Source organism: Lissotriton helveticus, chromosome 1_2 (assembly GCF_964261635.1).
Source record: "Lissotriton helveticus chromosome 1_2, aLisHel1.1, whole genome shotgun sequence".
Classification (NCBI taxonomy): domain Eukaryota; kingdom Metazoa; phylum Chordata; class Amphibia; order Caudata; family Salamandridae; genus Lissotriton; species Lissotriton helveticus.
In genome coordinates, this window is record NC_136058.1 from 360,927,835 (window position 1) to 360,951,027 (window position 23,193).

Genomic DNA, 23,193 nt, shown 5'->3' on the forward strand with positions numbered 1-23,193 from the left:
AACACTGCTTCTGGGTGTGGATCACACTTTTTGTACTATGAGGTCTTTTTGGTAGAAGTCAGAGAACTTCAGGTAGTGCCTTGAAAAGTATTGGCTATTGTTAAAGCAACTCATGTTTTCTGATAGTTTATGCCTGTTCTATTTATTTTTTGTGACTCTACTCCTGCCTTATTGCTTGTGTCGTCTTTCCCTCAAACTCCTACCCCCTCATGTCCCTCCATTCCCGGCACAGCACTCTCAACCCGGTACCTGAGATTCATCACCAGGGCAAGGTATAGCCAGGCAGTGTGGACCCAGAAAGCCATCTGCAGATACAAGCCTTGAGGTCCATTTCCACTAGGGATTTGAATCAGAGGTAGGAAAGTCTCTGTGTGGTAAATGTGTACTCTTGCTGGCCATCAACACTAGACTCTGCCTCAGAAGGTATCCCTTGTGGTATTACCAGAATCATGTTGTATAAAGGAAGTTTTTCACCAAGATGGCCTCCTGATCACACAGCTGAAGATAAATGACTGAAGGGTGGGCAGGGATTCATACATGGCAGGAGCACCTTGGATGGAAAGGCTTGTTGGAGGCTCAAAGGGCCTGATTCACAAAGGTAAACTTACACTTTTGTACATGCTTACTCTTTTTTTGTATTCAGAAACTATGAGTTCAGTGTTACTAATAGTAATTTTACGACTGTGGAGGCTCCAGACATACAGAGATAGGCCAGGCCTATCTTTCTATATGCGACGTCTCTGCCAGGAGTGCAGAGATTCCGTAGTCATAAATTTTCATTAGGAAAGTTAAAGTTGTAGCTTGTAAATACCCCAAAAATATAAAATAGACAAACTTGTAAGTTTGCCTTTGTGAAATCAGGTCCCCAGTGTCAACAGAGTAGTAATTTTAGATTGTATCAAGCAAGCAGGGCCAGACTGGGAACAAAAACCAGCTCTGGCAATTCCAACCGAGTGGCCCGGCGGGGTTGTGGTGGTGGGGGCCTTGCGGGGTTGGCAAGGGCATGAGGGGGGTGCTACTGAGAACCAGGAGGATGGGGGGGTGCTAGTGTCAAGCACCGCTACCACTTTTGTTATAGGGGGACAATATTGCAGCACTGCTGCAAAACCGGCCCCCAGTAACAGAACCCCCCCCCCACGGGTCAAAAACCGGCCCCCACCCGTCCGGCCCAGCAGGAAAATGTCTTCTGCCCGCTACGGCCAGTCCTGCCCAAGTACTACGGAAATGTCTTATTATGTTATTCAATTCATTAATGTAATGTTTATTCAACATCATTGTAATTGCTTCCGTGTACTTGATTTTTATTTCTTTTTTTTTTAAATGTCAACATGTTGTACATGAATACAAACAACAAGAGAACACAGTGATAATAATCAAAATATTAATTGAATCATCATAATGGCGGGGGGGGGGGTAGGAGGGAGAGGCCCAGTCAGCTGATCATCTTTTAGAAGATAGCAAAATGAGGTAAACGTTTTGGCTGAGGGATCAGAAAGAGATAGAATGGTCAAGTGATTAGGAGACAAGTCACAAATGCACTAAAGACAGGGGAGAGGAAGGCATCCAGCAAACATATGAAAACAGCACAAACTGAGGGCAGCTGGAGACTGCATTATTAAGGAGAAATTTGAATTGGTTGAAAGAATTAAAGGATGTCTTTCTGTTTCATCATTTGTTTACTGTAGAAATTAAAATATATCATCTTCATAGGTGAGTCCTTAGGTGCATCATTCTCTTATGGTTGAAAGGCATCACCAGGCACATCCTTGTAGTAGAATGGAGGTGGTACAGCGGTGGGTGCTGACGTCACACCCTGTGCAGCTGGCGCGGTTGATAGTCCATACGGCATTGGCATTCCTTGCATCAAGGGCATCCCTTGTCCTATGGTCAGTGGTACGCCTGTTGCTTGCATTGGAAGGACTCTTGGGTCTTGACTGCCGGCATTTTGAACCACAAACAAAGGCTAGAAAAGAAGGGTATGTTAATAAAAAGCAATCACTGTTTTGAAACAGAACCAACACTGCTGTATGCACAATTTAAAGACAGACATTAACCACAAAGTGGCTATAAAAATCATCATGAACATCAAGCCCATCAAACCACGTTAGTGTTCCTAGAATAGCATTATTTATGACTGATAATTGCATACACAACAGTATTCAATGTCTCAAAATGTTAAAACCTCTTTAACAAAGGGCTATATGTATCAAAAACAAATTTTGTAAATCTCTAATTGCGATTTTTTATGAATTGCAATTAGAGAATCGCAAAAATGCAATGTATGTAGGATTTGCAAAAATATTTTCAAATCCTACATATTCCTTATTTGCAGATCGCAAATTGAGATTCGCAAATAAGGAATACCTTCCTATTCATTCCTATGGGCTAGGAGGCCCATAGGACTGAATAGGAAGACATTCTCAATTTGCGATTAGCAATTAGAGAATCGCAAATTGAGAATGAAATTTCAAGGTTGCAAGAGGACACCCTGTTTCACCCCTGATATATTCATGTGGGCACATTTTGTGCACATACATGCCCTAAGGGCATGTATGTGTGACTTATGGCACTTTAAAAAAATCAAAAAAGTAATTTTTTTAAGAAAACCACAAATTACCACCAACTTGAAGTTAGTGGTAATTTGTGATTCCTTAAGCCAAATTGCACTTTTTGTGCTTCTTACATTGCATTTAAGGAATCACAATTTGCGATTCCTTAAATGTATTCGCAAAATAGGGAATCGCAAATTTTGCTAGTCCTTATTTTGCGAGTGGGTTTTTGTGTGATACATTGCACACTGCTAAATTGCGATTGCAAACGCTAAAATTCGGCTAATTTCACAATTTGCAATCGCAATTTAGCTTGTTACATATGGCCCAAAGTAGATTCTTCATACTCAAATATTAAATAGGTGAACATATATCTGCCCAAATAAACAGATAATCTACACCAAGCACTATGAGCATTACGCCTTTGGTCAACAAGAGAACACACATTATCTACCTGGCCCACAGAGCATAGACGAGAGAAATGGATGTCAACAACTGGCTTACCTGGGCCACACTTGGGGAGGAAGAATTGCACACCGATTTGCAACCAAAACAAGAGACAGCAACAGAAACAAAGAACTCCAGGAATGAGAGCAGCAGAAGAACTCCCAAAAGACTGCATCGGTAAATCTGCAAAAGGCAATGCAGAGCAAAGAAAGAGTTAGCACTGTGATGTGATGTAACATTCTTACAGCGAAGATCTGACTTTGAGTAGTGCAATTATTCAATAAATATAGGGGCCGATTACGATGGCAGGCTGACAAAGTCCGCCCGTCATCGCACCTCCTAAAGGGACTGCCCGCAATAGTTGCGACGGTCCCACCAATTCAATTATGATGGGCCCGCCAGTGTGGCGGGGGCATCCTGTATATTTTACATTGCGGCGGGCGGTGCTGCTAGCAGCACCCTCCGCAACGTAAAATATACCTGTTGTGCTTTTACATGCACAACGTGACAGGCACCGCGCGGTGCCTGCCACATTGTACATGTAAAAGCAGGGGGGTACCACAGGTACCCCCCATGTGCACCCCACACCCTGGGGGCCCACAACAGGCCCCCAACAGCAGGAACCGCCAGCCTTTCCATGGCAGCAATGCAGCAATGGAAAGGCTGCTCTGAGCCTGCATCATAATATGGATGGCGGTGTCTTCCAGACATTGCCACCATATTAAACCCCTTTTTCTGAACGGTCGACTCGTCGACCGGCGTAAAAGCGGCAGACGATCTTTCAGTCCACCGCGGTACTTTTCCTATTCTCACCGCCATCCTAATTTGGCGGTGGGAATAATCAGGACTATGGCGTGAAATCCGCGCCCGCCGGCCTGGCGGTGGGGGCCGCCGGCCCGGCGGGCTCGGATTTCCTGCCATCGTAATCGGCCACATAGTTCTTATTTTTCAGTCCAATTCCTCATTCTTTTCATCTTGTCTTTACCCCATTTGTGATGGGTGCTCATAAGCTTGTAGTGTTCCAAACATAGATTACCTTACCTTCTTCATACGTAGACACTTTGAGCCTGATTTATTATATGTTGGGTGGCACAATTCTCCGTCAGAGTAGATTACTCTGCTGCCCTGACAGAAGTGCCAGCCGCCAAACTGAGAAATTACAAACAAGCAGGCTGTCATTTGTTAAAGCACTGGCAGGAAGTGCTTTTACCGTGGCTCCTGTCAATGCTTTTTGAAGTTTGGTGCAGGGCTCCATACTTATGACAGAGTCATGCAACAAAGTGTTTTCTATTTTTGCTTTCAAAAAGAAAACCCAACGTGGAAATTTTTTTTTGAAAATAAAAAACAAATGCTCCCCTCGCTGTCGTAGTCCTTTCCCATGGCGAGGAGAGCATTGAGCAGGTTTCGCTGCCTCCTACCGCCAGGAATTTCCTGGCAGTGATGGGCAGTGAAAACTGACCTCTAATTCCACCCATTTAAGTCAGGGGGGTCAGAATGAGAGGTCTGCCTATAATGGCCCTGCCCCCATGTGCTGTTAGAGGGATTTAATCATGGCTGTGACAAAGTAGTCTCTGTCATGATTAAACCAATGCAATAGCCTGCACGCATTAAATTTGATGGTTGGGCTACAGTCTTGACAGTATGTATACTCCATCACTTTTCTGACGGTGTACATGAACCACCAAGATTCAAATCAGTTCCTTTGTAGACAAAAGTTCTCAATAGAATTAACTGGTTCACCATAGTGCTACAAAGACACTGGATGAGATAAGCTGCAAAGAGACAATGGCTAAAATAAATACCTTTTTTCTATTGTGATATGGAAAACAGCCTATGTTGTAGTATGAAACTGCACAGTATGACCAGTAGTGGACTGAAGCACAACATACCAGGAGGTACTTCCATTTGAAGCCGCATAAATACTTACCTTAAAATCTCTTGATGGACAGTCACTTTCAACCTGACTGAAGAGGTTTGGTTCATTGCGACTGCTCTGCTTAGTCATCAGCATCTCTTACCAGGTTATCAGATGCCATTTGGTACTTCAGTCTCCATCTACAAACTGTAAAACATTCACTTCTTCCCCAGATACCTCTCCTGTCTCCCAGCTTATTATCCTCCCACCTTCTTCATTTTACCTGCATACTCCTACCCCTACCTTCCCTCACCACTAGTTATCTCTGCTTCCTACATATTCATCACTCATCCTGCACCTTTAAAACCAACTTTCACCCACTCATTAAATATCCATCTCTCCTCTCCATGCCTCTAAAATAACTCTCCATTTCAATTTTGTACCTTCTTTCCAACCAATCTTCCATTAGCTTTTTCATTATCTTTGTTGCATTTTAGGCTCCTGCTTCATAGGGCTGCCCAGGAACCTGATTCTACCTTTCTTGCGCTTCTTACGTTCTCCGGTCCCCCTTGCCCACATATCCTTCCCTCACCATTGTAGGAAAGTAGGATCTTTCTGGCATAGATACCCTCACTTTTTGCAGGTGTCAGTGTGTTTTATAGTTCACAGGGAACCTGCTAACCAGGACCACAGGGGCAGTGCTCTTGCCTCTAAATTCTCTGGTAAGTACTTTGTACACCCCATAATTGGCAAACTGGGGTACCATTATAAGTCCCTAGTATATGATACTGAGGTACCCAAGGCATTGGTACACCATGGGTCTCCCATGGACTGCAGCATATATTATACCATCCTTGGGAGCCCTTTCAAACTGTGTCTGCAGAGCTGCCATTGCAGTTTGTGTGAAATGGTGATTGAACCTTTCACTATGAATATAAGGTTTCCCTTATATCCCGGTCAATGCACTTTTAACCTATTAGTCACCACTAAGGTAAGCCCACCAGTCCAAGTGCAGGGTGCATGGTTCTAAGTGTATGGATACTCCTGCATGAGCAAAGGTAGCCCTACAAACCACAGATTCAATTGTCTGTGCTTTGTAAGTGTGGGGCAGCCATTATAAAGTATGTAGTGGTCACTGGCAAGTTCACATGTCCAACTACATAATTGCTGCTCCAAACCTGGTCATTTTTGGTATCAAACATGTTAGAATCAAACAACTACACTGATTCAAGTGTTAGTTGAATGATACCATGCACTGGGGGGCTCCTTAGAGAATGCTCCAATGCCTACCTGTATATCCTTACAGGGTCTGCCTGCCAGCCTGCACTGCTGCTGGCCCTAGAAAGTGTTCTGTCCCTGTGCTGATGAGCTTAACTCGGGCAGGGGAAGCTGAACAAAGGATTTCCTGTGAAGGAGAGGTGTGACCACCTCTTCTTTAGAATTCAGTTGGGTGAGGATTCGGAGTGCCACCAGACTGCATTGAAGTGCTCTCCATTCGTAAACCAGTTTTGGCCATTTCAGGAGCCCTTGGCTCCGGCTCTGGTGAGAAACCACACAAAGCACAGTGGAGTGTCCATCACGATGTCCAGCTTCTCCTTAGGGAGGTGCCCAGCGCTCCTCCTGGTGGTCACTTGAATGTGTTATGTTAAATCTTGGCCCTTGGGAGCATCTGACTGCCTAGGACAGTTGAGTAGCATTGCTGACCCCCTCTGATAGGTGGGTCATGACAGAAGTGGTCCTTCCCCATTTTAGGGTTACTTAAGGTCTCCCCTGAGGGTAATTCCTTAGATTCCTCCTGACTACAACTCCTACATCTGACTGCCTCTCCTGTGAAGACTGTCCAAAGACTATTCATTTGGTGGACACTGTTACTCTGCTGTTCTTTGAGCCTTGATCAAAGACAAGACTGCTCTAGTAGGAAGATTCCTGCTCCATCTTTGTCCCTGTTCTTCTTCAAGTTCTGTAACTCTGTGCATCCTCTGAGTCACCAAGGACTCAGCCTGCATCCCAGCCAGAAGGAATCTCCCTTTGAATGAAAAGTCTAGCAAAGAGGCAAAACAATTTTAGCATACGGTGGTAATTTGGCTCCAGAAGTGACCCCTAAAACAGCAGTCCAACATCCGAATGTGATGAATGCCTCAGCAAGAGTGGCTGGCAGCTTGCGGAGCTGTAACATTAAAGCCAGCTACCCCACACAGAGAACCATCCAGAGTGAGGAAGTATCAGACACGAGCAGGGCCAAACCTGAGAGAGCTCGATGAGGAAACCCCATTGGCAGGCAAAGACAGATAGTGCAGAACGATCATCTCTCCCCTCTTCGGATTGAGAAAGAAAATAGACCCAGGCATTGAAATAAAATTGGCCCCCACTAGTGAATTAAATAGTTAAGAAAGTGGCTAGTGCTTGTAAATTGGTGTAATTATGAACTTCTAAATACATGCTGTGTAAGTGTTTTGCAAGTTAAGGGGGGCTGCATAAATTTATGATTGCTGCAGGCAATGTTTGTTTTAATATCAGAGAAATTAGCAGCAAAACCTGGCCCAGCAGACCATAAAATAGGCCCATATCCAGTCAAAAAAGCAGCCTACACGCTGATCTGTTGGACCTGCTCATTGGGCGCTGCTGTATTGCCCTGCCGGGCAGTCCGACCCTGCCCCTCCCCCTCCCCCTCTTCTGTGGGTCCATAGTTGGCAATTCATGTAAACACAAACAAAACTTGCCCATAATATAACATGTATTTATAAAACGTAATGTTCACCTACTGGTGGGGAGTGATGAGCCGCCTAGTGCATTGTACTGGCATGCGTTGTGGGATGATATGGCAGGAGCAAGAAACAGAATCTCATGTCTAGGTTCATTGACTTGGGCCTATTGTTAGCAGAACAGCTGATCATTTACAGATGGAAATCACCGGACCCTACGCACCTCGTAGCCTGGATGCAGTCATTCATAAATTGGGGCCAGGCTGACAGCGCTGCCCTCCACAGGGAGGACAGCCTCGCACTTCACAGATACCCCATACCCACCAGAAACTAGGATGCCATTACATGCCCTTCCCCCTAATGGTTTAACAAACTTGGGGGCATATTATCAAGGACCGTTGTTAAAATTATCGCCGTTTTATCGGCAGGAAACTGCCGATAAAATGGCAATAATGGGCTCGATAATACGCCCTTGTTAATTCCCATAGAAGCCCATGTTCTGATGTTAACATGGGCTTCTATGGGATTTAACAAGTGTGTATTATCAAGCCCATTATCGCCGCTTTATCGGTAGTTTCCTGTCGATAAAACGGCGATAATTTTAACACCGGTCCTTGATAATATGCCCCTGGGCTTCTCCAATCAAAACAGTCCTAGAGCTAAGGGAACGACTCTAAAGTGTTGGATGACAGTCTTTTGTGAAATACAACTGTCTCTTCTTGGTCTCACAGGATAGGTACCAATCTTACTGTGTCTCAAGGTCCTGTATACTTACATTGAAAGCATCCTTGTAGTACCAGCACTCATTCTGGATACTGTTATGATCATTATAACAGTCATCATAAGATTCATAAAATCCAAGATCCACGCAGCAGAAAATGATGCTGATTCCTGCAGCGATGGAGCTGAAGATATTCATCACTAGACTGCCGATCACCTGAAGAGCAAAAAGATGTAGAGTTGGAAGAGTGTTTTATTCAGTAAGTATAGGGTCTGAGAAAGATTTGCAATTGCCATCAAAAAAGGGTTGACTGTTTGTGCGGGGGATGCCATAACATGTCTCTTGACTTGGAGGAAGAGCTTGTATTGAAAGCCATGTCCACACTTTGAGCTTAGAGATGGAAAGGAGATGATGTGGAGCTTCAAGGTTGGGGGTGGACTACAGTGTCCCTCTATTGAGGGTGTGATTGCACTGGGATGCTTTGGGCTGGGTTTGATTATAGTGCCCATTAACTGAAAGTGTGATTGCAGTGGGATGTCTTGGGTTTAAGTTGGACTAGTTTGCCCCACAACTGAAGGTGTGTTTGTACTGCATGATTTGGGGTGGGCTTGACTAAAGTGTACCTCAACTGAAGGTGTGATTGTAATGGGATGCTTTGGGTTGCAGCAAAACTAGAATGTCCATTAACTAAAGGTATAAATGCAGTGGGATGCTTCACAGTGGTTTTGTTAGAATGCCAAATTATGCAGAAGGTTTTGGTTATTTAGGAGAGCAGCAACAGAAAGGCAGCCTCTGAGTGTTGTCTACTCAATAGGCAGAACAAGTAATGCTAGTAGTGTAACATAAATGGGGACAGAGTTGGAATGGCAGGTAATGCAGTGCATCTGAAATAGAGGCAGGTTAAGATTTAGAGGCTATGCAATGTACCATAGATTGAGATGGAGTTTGAATAGTGTGTAAAAAGGATCTCAGATGAAGATTTAGAATAATAGCTGATGAAGATTGTCCTAGATGGAGACAGTTAGAATAGTAAGTGATGCAATGGATCTCAGATGGCGAGAGTTAAAATAGTAAGTGATTTAGTGTGTCCCAAATGGAGACAGAGTTAGAATAGTAACTGGTGCAGTGTGTCTCAGATGGAGACCGAGTTAGTATAGTAAGTGGTGCAGTGTGACTCAGATGGAGACAGAGTTAGTATAGTAAGTGATGCAGTGTGACTCAGATGGAGACAGAGTTAGTATAGTAAGTGATGCAGTGTGACTCAGATGGAGACAGAGTTAGTATAGTAAGTGATGCAGTGTGACTCAGATGGAGACAGAGTTAGTATAGTAAGTGATGCAGTGTGACTCAGATGGAGACAGAGTTTGAATAGTAATTGATCAAGTGGGTCGCAAATGGAAATTTCTTTGGACTGGGAGCTGATGTAGTAACTCTTAGCTGAAGATAGAATTGTTATAGATGGTGATGCTATGGATCTCAAATGGGGACCGCATTGGAATGGGAGGTGATGCAGTGACTCTTAGCCTGACGTCATCTTGTTATAGACAGTTGATGCAGTGATTCTCAGCTGAAGGTAGAATTGTTATTGTATGGTAATGCAGTTTCTTGTTTCAGGAGACAGAGCTAGCTAGTAGTAAGTGATTACAAGTATCTGTCATAGGTGTAAATTTGGGATGGTGCATAATGCAATGTTCTTTACACTGAGATATTTTTTTGATAGGGAAATGATGTTCTGCACTTTAATAAATTATAGAGGAGAGGGAGAGATACAATGTAAGGCATTGCCATTCCAGTCTCCTGAGTGTTAGCTTGGAATGAGGGTGATGGAGTGTCTCCCAGCTGCAGCTGAATTTGCATTGGAAAGTCATACAGTATCTTGTTTTGTGACTTATTGCCTGATTTAGATCTTGGCGGACGGGTTACTCTGTCACAACAGTGACGGATACCCTGTCTGTCAAAATATAAATCCCATTATATCCTATGGAATTTATATTTCGGCACAGGGGATATGCGTCACCGTTGTGATGGAGTAACCAGTTCGCCGATATCTCAATCAGGCCCTTAGTGTCTCACACTAGCAAATTTTGTTTTTGGGCCATTCTCATTGCAAACATAGCTCTATGGGAGTGCCTAAGTTAGTGACTACCGGATTTGTCTAATTCAAGGCCTGAACACCATCTAGCTCCAACAACACCTTATAGGATACGGGCCGTCCAGCAGTGTCATGTTTACTCGGCACAGCTCAAGATCAGAGTCCAGGCCTTTTATCCCCCTGCTGGGCCAGGTAATTTACATTTCTCTCCCACAGCAGGAACAAAGGCCTCCCCACACAAAGGGAGCAATTAAGAGTGCTTCACTGAGCTCCTGAGGAGGAAAGGGGTAGGCTCAAGGATCTGCATCAATCAATCCCCTGTCATACTGTACCCAGGATGGGCTTACCCAAGCCCACTGAACAAAGGGGGACACCCAGATCTCCTGAGCCAACACAGCAGTGGGCTTTCTTTTGAAGATTTAGTGGGAAAGGCCCTGGAAGTGATGTCTGAGTTATGACATTTTGAATATTGGTGACCTCACCTTGTTTTACAGAACAGAGCGTGTGGGGCTTAGGTGCATTTCCTACAAATACCCCTGGGGTGGGCTAGGGCCCAGGGGATTGGGGCAAGATTTATTCATTCATCTTCACCCAGGGAGGGGTTGTGCATGGGACCCCCTCCCCAGGCTCATTCTTTCCCCCTGGGGGCCACTTCTCCTCTGGGTCTGACACTTTCTATTTTTCCAGGGAGAGGGCATGGGTAAGGCACTCTCCTCAGACACTTTCCTTGGCTCAATGACCTCATCCTGCTGGCTGTAGTCACCAAGAAGGGGGCCAGATACCCCATCCTGGACCTCTGTGAGCAGGAGGAAAAGGCAGAGCGCCATCGCCCCCCATAGTGGTGAGCCCCGCCCTGCTCCCCGTACCCATGTCTGGGGAAAGTGGGTGGCCACCTCGAACAAAGGAGATCTCTGTCTGCAAAGCAGTCAGAGAAAGAGAAGGTGCCAGCTGCTGCAGCCTCACACCGATGTGCTGCCCATGTGGATGCCGCTGGAGCAGCGAGAGATGGGCACCCTCAGCTTCCCCCAGCAATTGGAAGCATGGGACAGGGCACACCCAAAAAAAATCAAAATCAAATTTTTTGTGGGAAAATAATCTGGGGCGCCCTCGCATAGCCAAATGCTATGCTCAGCTGATCTCTTACCACCCAACCGGTGAGAAACACATGCACACTGCTTTGGGTAGTGTGTCATCCTAGTCAGTCATGAATATTGCTATCAAAGGTGTCATTTGAATTGTCTCAGTGATGTCATGATCAACTCATGGTAAGGCTATGATTTATGGTCTGGACAGCCTGACATGACTTACCATAATCATGAGATGACTGCTTCCCAACCTAATATAGAGTCAAAGTAATGATTGGTTGCCTACCTCATAAAAAGGCCCTCATTACGATGGTGGGCAGACCGCCACTGACAGTCTGCCTGCCATCCAAGGCATCAGTCTAAACCCTTCACTACAATGCAGCCGCAGAGGTCGGAGGTAGGAACCCCACCATTGACAGGATCAAAGATCCTGATGGAGCAAGGTGGCAAAACAACATTTTGTGTACCCCTTGTGAAGTCAATCTTCCATAACCTTAACATTTGCTAATGATGTATTGTGTTGTATTAACCAACAATAGTATTAGATGCACACACATGAACATGGGAAATAATACTAATTTTGCTCTGCATGAAGGAACATCATTAACTAATTTGTATTGTGTCGTGAAACTAATGCACAGCTTAAAAAAATAAATAAACGCAATATGAATGTGCTTATTGTACACGTTATTGTGCTAAAAGTCATCGGATATGTAAGTATGAAACGCATTTATGTGGCTTAACTGCTAGGTAATAAATAATAGGGAAACATTAGCATGGTGGGAGGTAAACAGAAGGGCTTTAGTTCAATATTTAACATGAATTTGTGTTTGTTTCTATCATAGTTCCAAAAGAGGCCTCTGAGGCCTAAGAGAAAATGGTTGCTCTGGCTAACTGTGAGCAAGAGCTGGATTGCGCATGCGTGCCCAAAGTCTGCCAGCGAGAGCGAGCTGCCTGTACTTGGATGAAAGGTTCAAGGTTGCTTTGCCCTGAAGCTAGGATGATTGCCAAAACATGGACGGTCAAATGTTTCAAACGTGGGAACGAAAGCCAGAGTTCCGAGTTAAGGATGTGACCAGGCTAAAGACTGTCCGACACAATGGTTCCTTATAATTTCGCTGATTCACTGTGAAAATTATGTTGTAGTGGTGAGGAGATGCTCAACCACCCCGATTTTGTCCAATCAGAACCCGAATTGGTTATGTTAGATACTTTTTAGATAGATTAAGCTAGGAAATTATAAAAACCCCTGATTATGCTTAGAAGGGGTCGCCTTTTCGATTTCCTCTCGAAGTGCTGTCAGATTGAAGATCGATTCCTGGACGTAAGAAGTCTTTGAACTTTATTTGTTTGCTTTGCAGGATTGAAGGATAAGATGAGGGTGTTAGGGATGCTAGGAGAGAATGTTTTTGGTACTATAAGGTCTTTGCTAAACTTTACTGATTTCTAAATAAGCGACTAATTTCTGAGCTCTAAATAAAATGATAATTTTGAAATAAAGTTTAAGATTTTACTGAATAAAGAATTAATCCATGTCTAAATGTCAGCCATATTAAAGTTTTACTTTTAATAAAGATTGGGAAAATGGAATTTTAAAAGCTGGTCTTGTGATTTTCCTACGCCTAATTTTCATTCTAGTAGATCCATTGCCACTATGGTGGTGTGTCTGAATAAAATTCTTGTTTGATTAAACCATGGTAAATATAGAAACTGTAGGTACAAATAGTAGTTATTAAATAGGTTTAAGACACTCCGCCAAATGCTACAGCGTTATTCCATTGTGTTCTATTAGAAAACCCTGAAGCCAGAATAAGAGAACAGAATAAATGTGCAGTGTTATGGGCCCCTCTGATGAATGAGAGTGTGTTCGGAGGTTTCAGGGAAATGGTAAGTGCTGATTAGAGATAATTTATGGAGTTCCACTGGTAGCAGAGTAGTGGTTACTAAGGAAATGTAGCTAGGGTTATGTATAAAGTACTATATAGAATTTAATGTACAGAATTATGACTAACATCTGTTGAGTTTGTATTATGTTATATATAGTTCTAAAAAAAAGCTTCCAAGTGTTGCGTGAAGCTAGTGCCTCTGTCTGCAGGCAGAGGAAGTGTGGTAAGTGAAGTCGCACAGTGCATTGGTCTGTTTTTAAAAAAAAGGAGTATCGTCGTATACTGTGGTGGTATTGTCGTATATCACTGTTTAGGGACCTTCGGTGTGAAAGGATACATTTATAGTGAGGACAGTCTATAAAATCTTAGCCGTCAAGCACAGGGATCATTGCGTATCCTGATTAAAACTTACTGCTGGGAGAGTAGTAGAACTTAACCCGAGCTTGATTGAAGGGTAAAGGAGTGGTGTCTCTTTTTACTAACAATAGAGGAATTCTGTAGTGGGCTAGAGGTAAGCGCTGCCTACTGGAGATACAGAGTTCATGTGTATATGAATAGGGTTTTCTGTATGAACGTGTGTAAATGAAATTGCAATACGCGTTCTGGTGTAACTCTGGGATGTCTCTAAGGAGGTGAAAAAGATCTCTGTATGTGCTTTCCTGGAGAAACAAGTTAGTTATTGCATGATAGAAGGGTAAGGTAGAGGGTAGGGCTAATTTATCGACGAGTCTAAAAAGTCTGAGGAGGTAAGCGTTGTCTACTCCGGTTACAGAATACTTGTGTGATTGAGTAATCTATCACTTTATCAGCGAAACAGGCGAATGATATTGTTTTGTGTAAGTTACTAATGGATATTATAAAATGTCTTGTAAATAAGGCTTCTTGAAAAAAACTCTGTAAAGGAGGGGTCAGCTAGCGCTGCAGAAGCCGGAGCGCTGATGACATCAATAGTGTCGCGCTGGGATTGGACCTCGTGACCAGGACGGAGTAGAGGGTGATTGGTGCATCACGAAAAGCAGCAGAAGCTATTGGTTAAGCACTACAGTGACGTATCGTGTTCTAATTGGTACATTAGTGCTAACCACATAGGTTGGTGTTACGGAAACAGCAACAGAGTAGTGCACTATCTTTTGAAAGCAGGACATTTACTGAAAATGTCATACTATGATTATTATGAAGACAAACAGAAACCTTCATGGTTTAAAAGATTGAAATATATGTTTGTAAAGGACAAAGAAGTGGTCACGAGGGAGGGAAAAATACTTCCTTCGCCGAAAACGCCTCTTCTCTGATGTTGACAAAATATGGTTACCATACGTGTGTTTGGTTGGAAAATTGGGTACGGTATACCAAGGATGATGGTGTGTTAGCCTTCCTGGAAGGAGGATCCTTTGATATGGCAATTTTGAGAAATTTGAGAGACAAAATGATGAAGGAGGGAGGAGTATCCTAGGGACAAAGTGTCATGTATTCCTATAGGTTCTGAATCGATCCCCCTATTCCTGACCCTATTCTGGTTAAACTAACTATCAAGTTAACTAACAGTCAGCCCATGAGGCAAGAACAGCCCCCATGATGCAGATACCGTTATCTGACGCAGTCACACTACGGCACAGGAACGTGTTATCTGATTAGGTCATAACGCTTGAGATCTAATTAGACAAGCGACATTCCTCCAGCCCCTGATAAGGCATACGACGTTCTCATAACAAATCAAACCTATGACAACCTGGAAAATCCGTGCGGCCATTGTTTTGATTTCACAGAGAACTTCAGTAAAAGAATGTGCTAACGAGCAAGTCGTATGACATCTTTATTGACGTATCTATGTCCATCCTTACGTCAATCTCGGCACCTTTAAGGTATAAATATTGCCGATCTTGCCCTATGCAAACACACGCGTGGTGACAAGACGGAGCAGCCATACTTGCCGAAGCCGAGAGCAGAAGCAGACCCCGCTGGCGCAGCCCCGCCTTCCTGACGCGCTGAGAGACGCGCTGCTATCTCAAGCCGAGAGACCCAGCACCGGCGTTTCTGGGCAGCCCTCGCAGGCAGCCTGGAATATCGAGAGCAGAGAAAGAGATACCATTCCTCATTCATCCTAAATTCCAGGTACAGAACTGAATAACCCCTCACAGAGAATTCTTTAGTTATTCACTTGGCAAAAACAAACTTAACTTAAACTGTAACTTTCTATTCCCGCCCACGCATTAGACTTAGGTCAGGTACACGGGGTAGGCGTATTTAGAAACACCAGTTGAGTACGTTTAGTCAAATGTATATGTGTATGTAAATATATTTTAATCATTTCAAACATCATATGGCTCAGAAACCATATCAATGTTTTTACAGTATTATTTTATACTATTGCTTTTAATGTATGCACTTTACTTAACTATAAGTATTGCAATAATATCGATCCATTTCTCTTGTACGAGAAAAGAGACTGATCAATAAATAACACCTTTTTATTGAACACGCCCGTCTCTTCCTTTTCTCTACAATCTGATGAGACTAAGAATGCACGTACTGACTGAGTAAAATAATTGCCTTGTGCTCACACGACTCTCGAGATTGACTCTTGATTAGGGGAGAGCAAAGTTGTCATGTTCTATGGTTGTCAGAAACTAAATCCCTTCTTGTCTAATCAGGGGAGTTAATTCTTTCCTGAACATTCGAGAAAGTTTCTAGCGAACTCTGAGCTACGCTGGCAAACCCAAAAATTAAGTCTAGTATCGACAGTAGTAGACCTAGTTAACGTCTGGTCTAGGCCTTTACTGCTGTAGGTATTATTCCAATGCGCAGAGCCTATTGGGAAAATAGGAACTACACTACATGGCGCCCAACGCGTTTGGAAAGGGCGATAAAACTAACGTAAGACATTTAGAGTAACTCAGTCGTGCTTTCTCACTCAGACCCCTTTTCCCATTATACTCCAAAGACGTCTGGAGTGGGTGAAAGGTAATATCCTCCAAAACCTCGCAGGAGGGAACTCCTATGTATGGTTCTTGGTATAGTCAACGTTGAAGGATAAAAACAGTCCCAAAATATTGTGCATCTAATCTCTGTTTCCATAAAGAAACCTGATCTGCAAACAAACATAATACCATCCTGTCTGTAAAATGGCAGAGAGTGATGATGAAAGAGAGGCAGTTAGATTAGCAACTGAACTCGCAGATGCTGATGCTACCATGCAAGCAGCAGACCCGAATATAACACTCATTCCGGTCATTAAAAGGAGATCTATAACCTTAAAACTTATAGAAAATGGACTGACACCTAGAGGTGGCACAGTCATATTCGTAATCGAGGCACACGAATATCGGCAGACAGAGGTATACTATTCATGGATACATTTTCCAGCAGCAAATGCTGTAACAAAGTACTTCCACTATTACAAAGTAGAGGAACCTCCTGAAACGTACACTCCTTTCGAGGAGGTGGAAGTACCACTCAAATTCCAAGAGCATTTGCTCTTATTTGATGGCGCCCTAATACATAACAATCACATTACAAGGCTCGGTCCTTTAGGAAGACCAGGAGCAACGTGGCCGGTCTTAGCCGGATACACACCACATCCAGACATCGAAAGAATGCCTGCAGCAGAGCTGTTAATACAGCTAAAACAACTACTAAAAATTCATAGACAATTAGTTCAGTATGTAATGCGGACTTCAACAATTCAGCCAGCGATTAAACTTCCACAGCTGACCCCTCACCAGGGGAACACAAATAAAATTACACCACAGAACATCCAATCCTGCCTAGGTAAAGTTCCAGCTAAACGGGAACAAATACCATTCTGGTTGGCACAGAAAATTACCCAAATAGAGGCGGTGTTTCCTGACACCACCCCATTAGAAAAACACAGGATTCTGACTATATGTCTCCCAATGGGAATCGCACCACACATTGAGGACTGTGACACTTGGGGTACAGTCTTTGCTTCCATCTACACAAAAACGCACGGTGTTCCATCCATTTCGGTAATACCAGATGTGCTAAAACAAATTCAAGATGAATACGGTCCAGAACCTGCTTTAACTCTTGGTATGAAATTACTAAAAGACTTCAAGCAGGTCTCGGCTATATTATTAGCCAACATAAAAGGTGAAGCAGCAAACGTGGCGATCCGCCAGAGGTTAAAAGAGACAGATATAGCAGACCAACCAGCTGAAATTGCCAGAATCATAGAAAAATCCTATGAAGAACTAGGCAGAGATAGTCTAGGTGGAATACCAGTAAAACCGCAACTGACTACAAGTCCAGAAAAAATACTTTTTAATAATAATTCACCAAAAAAGAACTGGGATGGAAACAAACAATCCAATCCTAAAGAAAAGAAATTCCAGTCCCGAGGGAGGTCTCCTAGGCGAAGAGAGAAATCTCCAAACCAAAGACAGAGGTCACCGCAGAGTGACCCCTCTGGGAATAGATATAACCTTAGAAATAGGGATAATATTAAAAAACCTGATAGATATCAAGACATTGATACCCGTCCCTCTCAATCTTTTCAGACTTCCTCGCAGAAATCGGAAAGAAGAGGACGATCAGAAGAGCACGCCAAGTCCAAAGACAAGGAACCTGCTCAGCTAAAAAAGAAATTACAATTTCCAAAAAAGAAGGTAGCCAGTATCAAGGTAGTTAAAAATGCCGAGAATACTGAGGACACAACTGAAAAACGGAGAATGGGCTCAGACAATGCTAGACAGCGCAGCAGAGGTGAGCATAGCTCGCAAAGTCCTTATGAATCATCTGGAGACAGTGGACACGAATGAATACCTTCAAGTGGAAACTGCAGACACCAGAGTTAGCAAGCCCCACAAGATATACGAGATAACATTACGTATAGAGGGAGATAAGACTAGGAAAATAAGGGGACTATTTTGGGATAATCTCTCCAAGGGCTATGATATCCTACTAGCTGAAAAAGACTGGCCACCAGAGTTTGTCAGGGAGTGCCCTCATGGCGAAGAAGTAATTATGCCTGCCTTCTCGAATCAAATCCCGATTCATAAAAAATATACACTTGCTAGAAAGTGGGCAGTGGCTCTAGCACCTGCTTTATATAAAAATCATGTAGGATGGGATGAGGATTTTCCTCCTCACAAAATCCAGTTAAAATCACAACCTACTGCACAAAGGCAGTACCCAATTAAGCAAGAAGCTAAAAAACAAGTAAATGAAATACTAGATCAGCTAGAATACCAGGGGGTGATTGAAACTTGCACCTCACAAATGAACAACCCTTTGTTTCCGGTCTCCAAACCAGACAATTCATATCGTCTAGTTTTGGATTACCGACACCTTAACACATGTTGCAAAACCTTTGCAGTGCAAAACTCACACAGTGCTGCACTAATGAATAACATAGTGCGCAAAAAATACAAAACAACCTTGGACATCTCCAATGGATTCTTTTGTCAAAACATAGCACCAGAGAGCAGATATTTAACTGCATTCTCAGTAAATGGCACTCAAAAACAATTCTGTCGGTTAGCCCAGGGGTACAAGAACAGCCCGGGGGTATTCTCAGCGAGAGTAACAGAATTACTACAACTATATGATGATGAAGCATTATCTTATGTCGATGACATTTACTTAACAGATGATGACTTGGATACTCACTTGAAAAGGGTGAAAACCATAATACTTGGGTTCGCTGCAGAGGGTTACAAATTCAACTTTAAAAAGTCCAGAATTGCCCATCTGACGGTCCTATTCTTAGGATATGAGTTATCAAGTGAAGGCAAAAGCCTGGCAGACAATTTCCTAGAGAAATGTGCCGTAATCCAAGCGCCTAGAACACTAAAAAACTTACAGTCGATTCTAGGTTTCCTAAATTTCGGAAGAACATACATTGCAAATTACGCAGAAAGGGTCAAACCCCTTTATGATCTAATTAAACCAGACTTTAAAAGATCCAGTTGGACTCAAACACACACAGAAATTTTGAGATCCTTACAAACAGATATGCTAATTAAAACAAAATTAGAAACACGTGATAACACACGCAATCTTGTGATTCGAGTCATCCCAGGGAGATGCGGATTCACATACCTGACTTCTAATGAAGGAGAAAAGGTACCAATTGCATTCAAATCACACTTGTACACAGAAGCTGAACAGAAATTCAGTAATACAGAAAAAATCATTCGTGCAGTTCAAACCGCAATAGCTAGAGAAAAAGACATAGCTGACGGTAGACATATCACAGTCAGAACAGCAGAATCAGCCTTTGAAGCACTAACAACACCTTGTAATTTACCAACAACAACATTGAATCCGGAATGGATACAATGGGTGAATTCAATCACAACGGACAAAGTATACTACTACTTTGATCCAGAACTAGAGGAATTAAAAAATCTAAAATATGAAAAGACGTATCCTCTGCCAATCGACATTCTTCCTCTACGACACTACGCCTGTGTAATCTATACAGACGGACATGCTCAACCCTCCGTTTGGGGAGAACATGCATACAACCCCACATGTGAGATTACAAAAGAAGTGTGGCGCGGAGGTAAACTAAGACCTCTATTAACAAAATCACACTCAGTAGAAACTAATTCAGAACTACAAACTGAAATAATAGCTTTGAAAATGGCGCTAGATAATGCGGATCGCGAATTCCCGACGCTTATAGTGTCAGATTCATATTACTGCGTCAAAGCATATAACAAGGATTTGCAGACATGGATTCAGAACGGTTACAAAGATGACACAGATGCACCAATAAAGCAGAAACTGCTCTGGGAACAAGTAGCTCTTTTACAAAAAGACCTACCAAAGACTCACGTGACACACTCACTGAGTCATCAGCGTGATGGCGTTCACGTTGTGGGGAATTCATTGGCTGAAGCAGCCGCAGCGGCAGCCACTAAACCGGCTCCCGTAGATCGAAAAAAGCGTACATTAAAATACATTGACGGTGAAACAATGCTGGCGGTGAAAACGTCATCAAAAGGCGACTGCTCAGCGTTACCGATCAACTATCCACTCAATTATACATACATAATCGATGCGAACTCCGTCCCTTTTGCTCGAATCCCTGGAGTGGGGGATAGAGTGATTCCAAACAAGGACAGGAGAAGCTTGTTAATCGCAGACGCACACATGGGCGAGGGTCTCAGACATCTTAAATTAAAAGATTCTCTGGAAGAATTACAATCACGGTACTGGTGGCCAGGCATGAGCCTGCACTACACCATGTTTGTAAAAAACTGCCCAAACTGCAACAGAGATCGCAGTGGGGAGAGAAACAGTTTAATACCTCGTCGTATCAAGGCAGATAATATTACCAGCAAAAAGAATGGCTTGCGATTAACATATACAGGCTAGTTTCCACTTATAATGTAGATCACCAGCACTCGGCTGACGTCCGGACTATTATACAAGATTTGCGAGTCTAAATGGCATATACGCTAAGAGCATGTTACGTTTGACCATTGTTTTCACTCAGGCATACCAGCCTGGGGTGAAACGTGGCCAAATGAGCACAGTCCAGCGGGAATCTTCTCACTTCCTTCCTGAGGGTACGGGATGGTGTAAAGAAAAAACCAAGGCAGAAAGCAATCTATAATGGAAAGGATATTAGGTTCGGGAGCTGGGTGGGTCAAACATCTAATAAGTGTCCAACGTAGTCTAAATAACTTGCCAAGAAATTCTCTGAAGGGATTCAGTCCGTACGAATTATTATTTGGAACTAGGATGATTATCTCTGACCTTGATAGTCAGACTTCAGTGGTGAAAGAAAAAACCTTTGATGTCAAAGACCGTTTGGCTATTTTGCAGGACTTAAACAAAACAAGAAAAGACCTGAGCAACATACAGTTGAAACAACAGCAAACGACCACTGAAGAATCACCACCTGTCCCAGCAAGACCTGTCTGGATTCCAAAAGTCGGGGATCTAGTCAGGGAAAAGATCGCGGTAAAGAAGGAATTTGGGCCTTCCTACAGAAAAGCAGTTCCTGTCTTGTCTGTCAACGGGACAAGATCAGTTGTACTACCGCCACTTGCTGGAAAAAAGGAGAACCGAGTTGTATCCATCGACCTGGTAAAACCACAACATGTGGCCGATAACAAACAGTAGGCCAAGTGGACTCCCAATAAGTAGCAGAACACCAAGGTTTGCTACCAGTACAGAGGTCCTAACGAAGAGGCTCATCACATTTGAAACGCCTACAGAAGAACAACAAGGACTATGCAACAATGCAATAGAACTCAGACCTCTGACAACCCAAATAAAAACATTTAGCAGAGACACACCAATCTACAATGAAGTACCAAGTGAAAATGCAAGAAACAAAAATCCTGAAGCAATTGGAACAATTGACAGAACTGCATCCGGGTACTTCATCAACTTCGATGATTCCTCTGAAGACTTCAGTGAATCAAAGACACAGCCATCATCAAAATCCTTTAAAGACAAAGCGAAGGAACTTTTGAAACAACTGAAAGAAACATATCTGGTTTCTCCATGGATTGAATTTTGGGTGGGTTTTGGTGCATTTATCCTCATACTTTGGCTCATCATGGTATTTATTTTGGGACGCTTCATTGAGGGAAAATATGCTAAAATGGACACAGCAAGTCAGAACATCAACTTGGTCCTCAAACCACACACATCTTCACACGTCGAGAAAAGAGAACTTTCTTCAGAACTTTCTTCAGCCAACTTCACAGCCAATCCGATACTTGGTGGGGTAGCCTGGGACAACACTGACTATGAAATTTATGGTCCGGTCGAGATCCTGAAATATCCACACCAAATCAAGATCTCCTTGAGTGATTTTGCAAAACCAAACTCATTTGCTGATGATTGGGACTTCGAAAACATTAACAACATGATGTCTGACTTAGTAATGTCTGCTAAATTTACAAAACATGATTATTTGCAAGGTTCTACAAATTATGATAGTATGTATTGCTATAACCATTATGGTAACCATTTTTTACATAAATCTGCACAACCTAGAAATGTTTTAAATTATAATCAATGGGAACATTGTGCTACACCTCCAAAAGGGAGCTCTAGAACCGTATATGACAAATATTCATATTTTTCAGGTTTTAACATAAGTAATGCTGAAACATTTTATTTTAAATTGTCAAATAAGACAGGGATGAAAACCATGATAACCAACACAAAATTGATTTATTCAGACTCATTCTTTGAACAAATGAATACTTTTGGATTTGATTATTGGGACAAAAATGTTGATTTGAAAAGTGTTTGGGGTACAAAAGAATGGCAAGTACAGGGTATAGAAGCTTTGTTTAGAGCCTGCATGATCCCAGAACAAATGATATTTTTAAATGACACTGTTCAACAAACCACCTGTCTTGGCTTAGCCAAAATCAAAGATTTAAATAAACCGTCTATTCCAAAGCCAACAATGTTTAGCAATAGCTCTGATACAGATGAAGAGATAGATGTAAACCATACATTAAACCAAAACAGAACACATCCTGATTGGAAACAATGGTTGATCTGGCCCACAGATACAAATAACTGTCAAGATAGATTCCTGAATAAAACACAGGGTTTCAAAATGACCAGGCCAGACCCTAGATATCCCCAAATACATCACCCAGGGATAATAACAACCTACAGTGTGGGCAAATTATGCCTTCAATGGCTACAAACTTCCACACTGCCTGAAATTAAGCAACACCTAACTTTACTTACTGATGGTGCTGACTTGCGTGATTTCATAATGGGACCACACAAACAGCGTCAAAAGCGTTTCATAGCAGCCTCTGTATATGCAGCATACAATGAGGCCTGGAAGGTTACTCAAATTGAGACAGCAGAAAGAATACGGGAAATTGACCGTATAAATTTGGAA

General features: G+C 42.8%; 1 protein-coding gene and 1 long non-coding RNA gene across 2 annotated transcripts in view; one reads left to right on the forward strand and one right to left on the reverse strand.

Moving 5' to 3' along the window:
• Window positions 1-1,274: 1,274 nt before the first annotated feature.
• The window catches only part of LOC144805509 (membrane-spanning 4-domains subfamily A member 4A-like), a 157,928-nt gene continuing 136,009 nt past the window's right edge, over window positions 1,275-23,193 (reverse strand). The window contains exons 5-7 of the mRNA XM_078672054.1: window positions 8,329-8,490; window positions 3,054-3,179; window positions 1,275-1,963 (exon numbers count right to left, since the gene is read on the reverse strand). Of these exons, the coding sequence (XP_078528180.1) occupies window positions 1,736-1,963; window positions 3,054-3,179; window positions 8,329-8,490 (516 nt within the window). The 3' untranslated portion in view covers window positions 1,275-1,735. The remainder of the gene's footprint in view (window positions 1,964-3,053; window positions 3,180-8,328; window positions 8,491-23,193) is intronic.
• The window catches only part of LOC144805521 (uncharacterized), a 37,162-nt gene continuing 22,465 nt past the window's right edge, over window positions 8,497-23,193 (forward strand). The window contains exon 1 of the long non-coding RNA XR_013605532.1: window positions 8,497-11,989. This is a non-coding gene — a long non-coding RNA (uncharacterized LOC144805521). The remainder of the gene's footprint in view (window positions 11,990-23,193) is intronic.